Here is a 13,444-nt window from a genome sequence, read left to right as displayed (position 1 = left end):
GACGTTCCAATACTTTGTGGCCTTACAGTTGTGGAAGGAGATGGCTTCTACAGCGTCCCTCAGTGCATCCTACCTGTTGACCCCCCGTACAGGTAGTACGGGGATTAACTCGCACTTTGGGCGGGACGGTAGAGCGACGGTCTCGCTTCACGTGGGTCGGCGTTCAATCCCAGACCGTCCAAGTGGTTGGACACCATTCCTTTCCCCCGTCCCATCCCAAATCCTTATCCTGACCCCTTCCCAGAGCTATATGGTCGTAATGGCTTAGTGCTTCTCCTGATAGTTCGCACCCCTTCCATCATTATTGATTTCTGATGAGCAGAATTTGTCTTTATATATCAGCCATGAGTGTGGGTGGGGGTGGCTGGGGTGGGAGGGTGTGGGGGTTAGTGTGGAGGTGGGTGGTGGTGTTGGTGGGTGTGTTGGTGGGTGGTGTTGGTGGGTGTGGGTGTTAGTGTGGGGGTGGGTGGTGTTGGTGGGCGTGTGTGTAGTTGTACTCAGCTAGTTGAGCTCGCAGGGTCGACCATCTGCTCTTGGCCCCCATACACCACTAACATTAGTTCAACGAAGTGACCTTTTCAGTTTGTCTTATCATATTTACATATTAAAGCTGTGTATCGAAATGGCTTTGACAACTTCCTCATCTAATCCGACCCAGCAATTTACAAGTCCAACTGAACAAGTTCCATCTGACATCCTTGTGTCTCATTTGTCTCCAGTTTGCACTTAAGTCCTCTCGTTGTACTCTTCCTTAAATTGAACTTTGATTCTATACATACTTTATCAATCACCTTTATTATCTTGTATGTCGTTATCACGTCTGCCCTATTCCTTCTTTCCTCCACTGTAGTTGACGCTCAGTTCCCTCAATCTTTCTTGATAACTCTGTCCCTTAGCTCAGGGACGAACCTTGCTGCATATGTTTGTACATTTTCTAGTTTTATTTTGTGCTTCTTTACGTAGGGGTTCCACGCCGGGGCAGCATACTCAACAACACGGCTCACAAAGGATGTATACAGGGCTCGGAAGGGCTCGTTATCCAGGTTGGTGAAGGATAACCGGGCGTTCGCCAGTATGGCATATGCTGCCCTCGTTATCCTGCTGGTGTCTGCCTCTGATGTTAGGTCTCCAGTTATGTCCACTCCTGAGTCTTTGTCTTCTGGAAGTTGCCTGCCCTTCATCCTGTACTGTAGTTGAGATCTTCTTGCTCTGTCTCGTATCTTCATAACCCTGCACTTATTAAGTTGAAGTCTAGTAGCCATTTCCCAGACCATCTCTGGATTTTGTCTACTTCATCTTGTAATGTATTGCTGTCATCAGTTCTGATTCACCTCATTAGTTTAGCATCGTCAACAAACATGGGTAAGAATGACCTTAATTCCTCAGTTATATCAATTACATATATTAGCAAGAGGATGTGCCCTAGTATCACCAGCCCTTGTGGTACTCCACTCGTTACCTCTCTCCATACTGACTACTCTCCTCTTACTGTGGCTACTTTCTTCCTGGCAGGTACTCCTTCGCCCACTCCCGACACACCAGCATGTTTTACGAGTTTGCACAAGGAGTCGCTTGTGAGAAACATTGTCAAAAGCTATCTGGCTCATCGTCAAAAGCTATCTGGCTCATTGCCAAAAGCTATCTGGCAATCCAGGAAAATGCAGTCGGCTCAACCCTCTTTATTCTGTCTGATTGTTGTCATCTTGCCATAGAACTCTTAATAAGTTGGTCAAGCAAGATTTTCCTTCGCCGAATCCCTGTTAATGCATGGAAACAAAATGTATATGTTCTAAATGATCGCTGAGCCTTCCTTTGATTAGTGTCTCCAATATCTAACACGGAATACTTGTCATTGACACGGCTCTGTAGTTCAGTGGCTCCTGTCCTCCTCCTTCCTTGTATATAGATACCACATGTGTGCCACTTTCCACATGTAAGGAGGTTATCCCCATATCTAGTGAAGAGTTGAAGACTCAACATTGCAAGGGATCCACACAATGTTGCAGCTGCCTCTCTTAGTACCCACGGTGAGATCTTGCCAGTGCCTGAGGCTTTTCCCAGCTCCTCTAATTATCTCTCTACTTCCTGTGTTGTTAGTTGTCTTCTGTTAGCCTGGGGGGGGGGGTTGACGGTGGTTGTAGGTCTGGGGAACAGACAGTTCTGGTTCAATGTTAAAACTTCCGGGAGACTTTTATTGAGTTCTTCGCACATTTCTTTATCGTTCTTTGTGTAGCTGAGAAGATATGAGTGACCACAGCGAGACGAGTGACCACAGTGACACGAGTGACCAAAGCGAGACGAGTGACAACAGTGACACGAGTGACCACAGTGAGACGAGTGACCACAGCGAGACGAGTGACCACAGTGAGATGAGTGACCACAGTGACACGAGTGACCACAGTGAGACGAGTGACCACAGCGAGACGAGTGACCACAGTGACACGAGTGACCACAGTGACACGAGTGACCACAGCGAGACGAGTGACCACAGTGACACGAGTGACCACAGTGAGACGAGTGACCACAGTGACACGAGTGACCACAGTGAGATGAGTGACCACAGCGAGACGAGTGACCACAGTGACACGAGTGACCACAGCGAGACGAGTGACCAGAGTGACACGAGTGACCACAGTGAGACGAGTGACCACAGTGACACGAGTGACCACAGTGACACGAGTGACCACAGTGACACGAGTGACCACAGTGAGACGAGTGACCACAGTGACACGAGTGACCACAGTGAGATGAGTGACCACAGCGAGACGAGTGACCACAGTGAGACGAGTGACCACAGTGACACGAGTGACCACAGTGACACGAGTGACTACAGTGACACGAGTGGCCACAGTGAGACGAGTGACCACAGTGACACGAGTGACCACAGTGAGATGAGTGACCACAGCGAGACGAGTGACCACAGTGACACGAGTGACCACAGCGAGACGAGTGACCACAGTGACACGAGTGACCACAGTGAGACGAGTGACCACAGTGACACGAGTGACCACAGTGACACGAGTGACCACAGTGACACGAGTGACCACAGTGAGACGAGTGACCACAGTGACACGAGTGACCACAGTGAGATAAGTGACCACAGCGAGACGAGTGACCACAGTGAGACGAGTGACCACAGTGACACGAGTGACCACAGTGACACGAGTGACTACAGTGACACGAGTGGCCACAGTGAGACGAGTGACCACAGTGACACGAGTGACCACAGTGAGATGAGTGACCACAGCGAGACGAGTGACCACAGTGACACGAGTGACCACAGCGAGACGAGTGACCACAGTGACACGAGTGACCACAGTGAGACGAGTGACCACAGTGACACGAGTGACCACAGTGACACGAGTGACCACAGTGACACGAGTGACCACAGTGAGACGAGTGACCACAGTGACACGAGTGACCACAGTGAGATGAGTGACCACAGCGAGACGAGTGACCACAGTGACACGAGTGACCACAGTGACACGAGTGACTACAGTGACACGAGTGACTACAGTGACACGAGTGACCACAGTGACACGAGTGACCACAGCGACACGAGTGACCACAGTGAGACGAGTGACCACAGTGAGACGAGTGACCACAGTGCGACGAGTGACAACAGTGAGACGAGTGACCACAGTGACACGAGTGACCACAGTGAGACGAGTGACCACAGTGACACGAGTGACAACAGTGACACGAGTGACCACAGTGAGACGAGTGACCACAGTGAGACGAGTGACCACAGTGAGACGAGTGACCACAGTGACACGAGTGACCACAGTGAGACGAGTGACAACAGTGAGACGAGTGACCACAGTGACACGAGTGACCACAGTGAGACGAGTGACAACAGTGAGACGAGTGACCACTTTGAGACGAGTGACCACAGTGACACGAGTGACAACAGTGACACGAGTGACAACAGTGACACGAGTGACCACAGTGAGACGAGTGACCACAGTGACACGAGTGACCACAGTGAGACGAGTGACCACAGTGACACGAGTGACCACAGTGAGACGAGTGACCACAGTGAGACGAGTGACCACAGTGAGACGAGTGACCACAGTGAGACGAGTGACCACAGTGACACGAGTGACCACAGTGAGACGAGTGACAACAGTGAGACGAGTGACCACAGTGACACGAGTGACCACAGTGAGACGAGTGACAACAGTGAGACGAGTGACCACAGTGACACGAGTGACCACAGTGACACGAGTGACCACAGTGACACGAGTGACCACATTGACACGAGTGACCACAGTGACACGAGTGACCACAGTGACACGAGTGACCACAGTGAGACGAGTGACCACAGTGACACGAGTGACCACAGTGACACGAGTGACCACAGTGAGACGAGTGACCACAGTGAGACGAGTGACCACAGTGACACGAGTGACCACAGTGAGACGAGTGACCACAGTGAGACGAGTGACCACAGTGAGACGAGTGACCACAGTGAGACGAGTGACCACAGTGAGTCAAGAAGGTATGTCACCACCCCACCACCCCCCCACGTCACCCTGGAGACAGCTTCAAGAGCTTTCCTGTCTCCCGAGATTCTTATAAAATGTGGTTAATCTTGGCTATACCATTTCTCTGGCTTTCATGCCTCGCGGCCATATTTTTTCTCGCTACCATTTATGGCACCATTCATTGCCACCATTCAACCCCCCCCCCCCATCCCTCCCATTAGGCACACATAATTCAGTAAGTTACCATCTACGAGGCCACGGTTCCAGAGCTCAAGACACGTTCTTACGCCCGGAATTCTGACCTTTATGACCAGTAAGGATGACAGTGTTGTACACACAGGTGTTCCAGCGGACTCAATACGTGGTTCAACATGCTCTTGTAATGTTCCGACTCCAGACGTGCTTTCAGTACCTCTACGGTATCTAAAAGTGGAGTTATGAACGTGTTCGACTGATCCTGAACCTGCTCGACTGATCCTGAACCTGCTCGACTGATCCTGAACCTGCTCGACTGATCCTGAACCTGCTCGACTGATCCTGAACCTGCTCGACTGATCCTGAACCTGCTCGATAGATACTGACTTCCGAAAAGAAATATTGTTGACATAGTTACACTGAAGAGTAATAACTGGCTGGTCAGGGTTGCAACGTGCTTATCTAAACGAGATTTGGGGGTTCCGTCCCTGATCCGATTGTGTGCCTATTTAACCCTTTTCCACTACCGCCCACAGGATGGGTATACAGGTGCAGCACGGCTCACAGGATGGGTATACGGGTGCAGCACGGCTCACAGGATGGGTATACAGGTGCAGCACGGCTCACAGGATGGGTATACGGGTGCAGCACGGCTCACAGGATGGGTATACGGGTGCAGCACGGCTCACAGGATGGGTATACGGGTGCAGCACGGCTCACAGGATGGGTATACGGGTGCAGCACGGCTCACAGGATGGGTATATGGATGCAGCACGGCTCACAGGATGGGTATACGGGTGCAGCACGGCTCACAGGATGGGTATACGGGTGCAGCACGGCTCACAGGATGGGTATATGGGTGCAGCACGGCTCACAGGATGGGTATATGGGTGCAGCACGGCTCACAGGATGGGTATACGGGTGCAGCACGGCTCACAGGATGGGTATATAGGGTTCATAATAAATGAACTCAACTAAAGGTTTCCAACGCTTATTTTTTTATGTCTTTAATTCAACACACACACACACACACACACACACACACACACACACACACACACACACACACACACACACACACACACACACACACACACACACACACACACACACACACACACACACACACACACACACACCACACACACACACACACACACACACACACACACACACACACACACACACACACACACACACACACACACGTGTCCCCATCTTCAGCAGCCAGTCTTTGACAACCCCCCTCCCCCCACGAGAGAGAGTGTGTTATTTTGTCTCTCTCTCTCCGGCCCAATATGTGTTCCCAGGTGATGTGTTAGTGTGGTGCCGTGGTTGATGTTTTCGTCAACATCAGCTTAGTCAATGTGAAGTTTGTGCAACCACTATGCGGAGGAGTGACACAGGCACTCACTCGCTGTCTGGGTTCGAATCCTTCTGGGGGTATATAGGGAAATATATATTCATTTCCATTCCTTTTTTTCCACCATTCCTTTTTCTAGATGTAACAGTCATGGAAAGGAATGGTGGCTTCCACACTGCAGTCTACACTAAGGAAACGAACATAGGAATGGGCCTTAATGCCAACAGTGACTGCCCAGACAGGTACAAGAGGAGTGTTGTTAACGCTTATGTCGACCGTGCTCTCAGCCACAGCTCAGGATGGAAGCAAGTCGATGAAGAACTCTGTAGGGTAAGGCAGGTCCTAGTCAACAACAGCTTCTCCAACGGATATGTTGAAGACGTCATAAAAAAGAAAAGTGAAACGCCATGCAACCTCTGAAGAGTCAACTAGCACAACACCTGTACCCTATTAAACTGTTTTACAGGAACTTCTTTTCGACGGCTCATAAAATGGAGGAAAGGGTCCTGAAAGATATTGTTGATAGGAATGTTATCCCCACAGACAAAAATCAGAAGATACAACTGACAATTTATTACAAAAATACAAAAACAAGAAAACGGCCAACCTACTCATGAAGAACTCCCCAGACACCAAACAGAACGCCTTGAAAGAAACCAACGTCGTCTATTCCTTCACATGCCCACTTGGGGACAGTCAGCCCCAAAGATCTCAGTATATAGGCAAGACGACGACGTCTCTTTCTTTGCGATTAACAATGCACAAACAACAGGGTTCCACCAAGGAACATATAATACATTTAAACACATTTTAAATACATTTAATTTTTAAATTTAAACAGTCTCCGTGGTGTAGTGGTAAGACACTCGCCTGGCGTTCCGCGAGCGCTTTGTCATGGGTTCGTATCCTGGCCGGGGAGGATTTACTGGGCGCAAATCCTTAACTGTAGCCTCTGTTTAACGCAACAGTAAAATGTGTACTTGGTTGTAACAACGATTCTTCGCGGCGGGGATCGTATTCCAGGGACCTGCCCGAAACGCTACGCGTACTAGTGGCTGTACAAGAATGTAACAACTCTTGTATATATCTCAAAAAAAAAAATAAATAAAAAAAATAATCTCCTCATACAACCAGACCATCACCAGAGAAATCGTAACAAGCAACACAGAAATCATCGATAAATACAGCGATAGCAGGAGACTCGACATCAGCGAGGCACTACACATCAAAAAGTCAACACCAGCAATCAACAGCCAATAAACACATAGTTACATTCTTCCCACTTCAAGACCCCGGACCAACACAGAAGCAAGAAGAGAAAATACGCAATAATTCGTGATCTGACTATATAAAATTATCTTTACCCAATGATTCATTGGTTTGTGTTCTATCACCTCACCCAAAAACATTTATGTCATATCACCTCATCCAAAAACAAATATAAGCAACAGTCAGTCTGTCAGTCAGTCTTATCAGTCTGGTGTTGACAAAGGCTTTCATCGGCGGAAACGTTCATCTTCCTTTCCCACTTCTCTGTGGTTTTTCCGTATACAAATGATCAGTGTTTCGTGATCATCAATTACATATATATAATTAATTTTAATTAGTATTTCAGAAAATATTGTTTTCATTAAATATTACATAAAGGAGCCTGAGCCTGAGGACGGGTGGTGTTGGGTGATGGTGGGTGACCATAACCTGAGGACGGGTGGTGGTGGGTGACCATAACCTGAGGACGGGTGATGGTGGGTGACCATAACCTGAGGACGGGTGGTGTTGGGTGATGGTGGGTGACCATAACCTGAGGACGGGTGATGGTGGGTGACCATAACCTGAGGACGGGTGGTGGTGGGTGACCATAACCTGAGGACGGGTGGTGATGGGTGATGGTGGGTGACCATAACCTGAGGACGGGTGGTGTTGGGTGATGGTGGGTGACCATAACCTGAGGACGGGTGGTGTTGGGTGATGGTGGGTGACCATAACCCGAGGACGGGTGGTGATGGGTGATGGTGGGCGACCATAACCTGAGGACGGGTGGTGGTGGGTGATGGTGGGTGACCATAACCCGAGGACGGGTGGTGATGGGTGATGGTGGGTGACCATAACCCGAGGACGGGTGAAGAACATCACCTGAAGAACAAGTGACTGGAGCAGCCCAGCAAAGAATACATGACGGTGGGCGAGCAATATAGCCAGAAGAACAAATGGACAGTGGACAAAGATAATCCTTGAATGGATTTCCAGAGATAGACCAAGAATAAGGCCATCCACTAGATGAGGATGATAATTGAACACAATCCCACACACGCATACACGCACACGCACGCACGCACACACGCACACACACACACACACACACATACACACACACACACACACACACACACACACACACACACACACACACACACACACACACACACACACACACACACACACACACAACAAATGGCTGTTGAAGTTCAACCCGAGTAAATGCAAAGTAATGAAACTAGGCAGTGGAAACAGGAGGCCAGGCACAGGATACAGAATAGGAGATGAAGTACTTAATGAAACAGACAGAGAGAAAGATCTAGGAGTTGATATCACACCAAACCTGTCTCCTGAAGCCCACATAAAGAGAATAACGTCTGCGGCATATGCGAGGCTGGCTAACATCAGAACGGCGTTCAGGAACCTGTGTAAGGAATCATTCAAATCTTGTACACCACATATGTAAGACCAATCCTGGAGTATGCGGCCCCAGCATGGAGCCCGTACCTTGTCAAGCACAAGACGAAGCTGGAAAAAGTCCAAAGGTATACTACTAGACTAGTCCCAGAACTAAGAGGCATGAGTTATGAGGAAAGGCTGCGGGAAATGCACCTCACGACACTGGAAGACAGAAGAGTAAGGGGGGACATGATCACAACCTACAAAATCCTCAGGGGAATCGACCGGGTAAACAAGGATGAACTTTTCAACACTGGTGGGACGCGAACAAGGGGACACAGGTGGAAGCTGAGTACCCAAATGAGCCACAGAGACGTTAGAAAGAACTTTTTCAGTGTCAGAGTAGTTAGCAAATGGAATGCATTAGGAAGTGATGTGGTGGAGGCTGACTCCATTCACAGTTTCAAATGTAGATATGATAGAGCCCAATAGGCTCAGGAATCTGTACACCAGTTGATTGACGGTTGAGAGGCGGGACCAAAGAGCCAGAGCTCAACCCCCGCAAGCACAATTAGGTGAGTACAATTAGGTGAGTACACACACACACACACACACACACACACACGCACACAAACATAGGGCCCCTGGTGGCTAAGTGGACAGCACGCTGGATATGTAGTCCAGTGGACAGGGGATCGATCCCTGGCCATGGCAGAAACAAATGGGCAGAGTTTCTTTCACCCTGATGCCCCATGTTACCCAGCAGTAAATAGATACCAGGGAGTTAGACAGCTGTTACGGGCTGCTTCCTGTGTGTGTGTGTGTGTGTGTGTGTGTGTGTGTGTGTGTGTGTGTGTGTGTGTGTGTGTGTGTGTGTGTGTGTGTGTGTGTGTGTGTGTGTGTGTGTGTGTGTGTGTGTACGTACTCACCTATTTGTGCTTGCAGGATCGAGCATTGACTCATGGATCCGGCGTTTCTAGCCATCGGTTGTTTTCAGCAATGACTCCTGTCCCATTTCCCTATCATATCTAGTTTTAAAATTATGAATACAGTTTGCTTCCACAACCTGTTCCTTAAGTGCATTCCATTTCCCCACTACTCTCACGCTAAAAGAACACTTTCTAACATCTCTGTGACTCATCTGAGTTTCCAGCTTCCACCCATGTCCCCTCGTTCTGTTACTATTCCGTGTGAACAGTTCATCTATTTCCACTTTGTCAATTCCCCTGAGTATTTTATATGTTCCTATCATATCCCCTCTCTCCCTTCTTTTTTCTAAGTGTCATAAGGTTCAGTTCTTTCAGGCGCTCTTCATATCCCATCCCTCGTAACTCTGGGACAAGCCTCGTTGCAAACTTCTGAACCTTTTCCAGTTTCCTTAAGTTTTTCTTCAGGTGCGGGCTCCATGATGGCGCGGCATACTCTAAGACTGGCCTCACATAGGCAGTGTAAAGCACCCTAAAAGCCTCCTCACATATGTTTCTGAATGAAGTTCTAACTTTCGCCAGTGTAGAGTATGCTGCTGTCGTTATCCTATTTACATGCGCCTCAGGAATTAGGCTAGGTGTTACGTCCACTCCCAGGTCTCTTTCTCGAATCGTTACAGGTAGGCAGTTCCCCTTCATTGTGTACTGTCCCTTATAGGCCAATAGGCCCTTTGCAGTTACTTCCATTCTTCCCTTTCACTTATCCAATTTATACTCCTTGAACCGTGTTCTGTCTTGTGTTGGTCAAAAGTTTGTTCACCTCATCCAAAACTGTTTCAACATATCATCTCACCCAAATGCGAGTATATAAGACAAAATGTTTAGCGTTAGAATTAGTAAAACTCTGTTAAGTGTTTTCAGGTTACAAGTTGTGTGTGTAAACTAAAGTCTTTGAAAATGTAATACGTTATTACGAAACGCGCTCAAGCGTCGCATCCGACTAGAAATAAAAATGAATTTTGGAGAATTGATTTTTCAATTACCATCGACAGTAAAAAGAAACATAAGAAATATTGAGAAAATTCGTGTTAGAATTATTAATCTTACTTTTTCGGTCCTATTTAATATATATATATATATATATATATATATATATATATATATATATATATATAAATATATATATATATATATATATATATATATATATATATATATATATATATATATATATATATATATGTAATATATATATATATAATGTTGTACCTAGTAGCCAGAACGCAGTACTCGGCCTACTTGTTATAACCTCACCCCCAGATATCCGGCCACTGCGGGGTTATGGGGTGTGTTTGGTTAACACACTACGATGCCTGGTGACTGACACAGTCACCTTGGACTACATGAAGGATTACATAGTTCGTGTCTGGAGCTACCCATGGCACACTAACTTGTCGCTCTAACTCTACGGACGGTCGTCGTCATACAGAGCCTCGTCATATGGTCTCAGTAACGTGCACTGGCAAACGTTGGGTGGATTATGAGGATATCCTCAAGAACACGGCAGTGGATAAAGTAATTGCAAAGTTCCAGGTATCTCATTCTGGCTGGCGTAAAGGATCTGGCTCCTGATCTTTAACAGTATATTACTGAATGTGGAGTCATGTAAAGGCCGCCCACGCGCTCACCCTTGACACACACACACACACACGCGAGTCTACGGAGAATAACACCCACGCTTTTCCTTTCATATTGATCTGGTGGCACTGGCACCTTGTACGCTGCAGGGCTTCTGACACTTGTTACTACCCCAGCGGGTTGTACATGTCGCTGTCTGGAGATACCTACAGAGGGTTCCTGGAGTTCCTAACCCCCCAAGCCCGGCCTGAGGCCAGGCTCGACTTGTGATAACTTGGTCCAACAGGCTGTTGTTGCTTGGTGTGGCTCGCAGGCCCACATATCCAGTACAACCCCGGTTGGTCCAGTACTTCGTGCAAGAACTTACCTAATTGCTTCTTGAAAAAGTCCACCTTTGTTCCGGCAATATTTCATATGTTTGCTTGGAGAGTATTGAACAACCGTGGACCTCTGATGTTCATACAGTGGTCTCTGATCATACCTATGGCACCTCTACTCCTCGCTGGAACTATTCTGCAAGTTTCTTCAGTATCTTTCCTCCAGTATGTTTTTTACTATGCAAATTTGGGACCTGGCCGTCCAGAATCTTCCAGGTATATGTTATTTAATACTTTCTCGTCTCATTTCCAGAGGGTACTTTTTGAGAGCACTGAGACGGTCCCAATAATTTAGGAGCTTAATTTTTATCTATGCGTGCCGTAAATATATTCTCTGAACTCCCTCTATTTCAGATACCTCCTCCTCCTCTGAAAGGGGAAGTGGGTACCGAGCAGTACTCAAGACGGGACAGCACCAGTGATTTAAATAGTATTAGCATTGCTGTGGGGTCTCTGGGTTTGAACGTTCTCATAATCTATCCCGTCATTTTCCTGGCCGCCGCTATATTTGCTCGGTTATGTTCACTAAATGTCAGGTCGTCAGACATCATAATTCCCAGATCTTTTACATGTTGTTTTCTTTCTGTGGGAAGGTCTGATTGTGTCACTCTGTCTCTGGTATTCATACTTGATGCCTGCTGTGTGGAATACCTTAACTAATATTTTGTTGAGACACTACAAGAACATCAATCTGTCAAACGTCAACCTAAAATATGTTAACCTGTCAAACGTCATCCTGAAAAATGTCAATCTCTCAAACGTTTCCCCGTCAAACGAATGTCTTCGACAGCGAATGTCTTCGACAGTGAATGTCTTCGACAGCGAATGTCTTCGACAGCGAATGTCTTCGAAAGTGAATGTCTTCGACAGCGAATGTCTTCGACAGCGAATGTCTTCGACAGGCACTTTCAAAACTTTGAATAACTGTTGCCTGAAGCAACACACAGGTCCATCATGACCTGATGGACCTGTGTGTTGCCAGGAGTTATTACTTGATGAATCTGGAGGACAGCTCCAAGAAACACCCTCACTGAGGTGCTTCATATCCTTATCAGCTCCCAACACCACCGCTCGCCAGGCACACAGCCGCTCGCCAGGCCTTGGGGACCTGGCCTGGGGTGTAAGTGGAGCGCCTAATCTCCCTCACCTCTCACTCTCTCAAACAGTGTCTTGAACCACTGAGTGATTATCCGTAGTAGGAGCTTTATGATGGTGTATTCCGCTCTTGGAGTAAGAAGTAAGAAGATTAAGGTCCTCGCGGCCCGTTCTGTGACCAAACCTCCTGGCTGCTGGACTGGTCAACTAGGCTGTTGGACGCGGCTGCTCGCAGCCTGACGTATGAATTACAGCCTGGTTGATGAGATATCGTTTGGAGGTGTTTATCCAGTTCTCTCTTGAACACTGTGAGGGGTCGGTCAGTTATGCCCCTTATGTGTAGTGGAAGTGTATTGAACAGTCTCGGGCCTCTGATGTTCATTGAATTCTGTCTCAGAGTACCTATTACACCTCTGTTTTTCAACGGGGATATTCTGCTCATCCTGCCATGTCTTCTGGTCTTTTTGCAGACCGATAGATCTGCTCTGTTAGGTTGGGACAGCTTAGAGCTGCCTCAAGTTTCTTGTAGCTTGGACAGCTCTATGAAACACCTCACTTAGAGCAGTTCTAAGAACTCCTCTACTTGCAGGGAGACCCAAAATGATCAGCTGCAGAGTGATACTGTCCCATGTAAGGATCTCAGGCAAGATAACAGTACATGTCCCAGATAACAGCTGGACGGTGATGAAGTTGAAAGTGAGTCGGCAA

General features: G+C 47.6%; 1 protein-coding gene across 1 annotated transcript; it reads left to right on the top strand.

The window, feature by feature from the left end:
- The first annotated feature begins 2,243 nt into the window (after positions 1-2,243).
- LOC123763880 (dentin sialophosphoprotein-like) lies at positions 2,244-12,565 on the top strand. Its single transcript, XM_045751185.2, has 2 exons — positions 2,244-4,488; positions 12,432-12,565. The coding sequence occupies exons 1-2, from the start codon at positions 2,244-2,246 to the stop codon at positions 12,563-12,565; spliced, it is 2,379 nt and encodes a 792-aa protein (XP_045607141.2).
- Positions 12,566-13,444: the final 879 nt, after the last annotated feature.

The sequence above is a fragment of the Procambarus clarkii genome, chromosome 23 (genome assembly GCF_040958095.1).
Source record: "Procambarus clarkii isolate CNS0578487 chromosome 23, FALCON_Pclarkii_2.0, whole genome shotgun sequence".
Taxonomy (NCBI): domain Eukaryota; kingdom Metazoa; phylum Arthropoda; class Malacostraca; order Decapoda; family Cambaridae; genus Procambarus; species Procambarus clarkii.
This window is presented reverse-complemented; position numbering and strand designations above follow the sequence as displayed.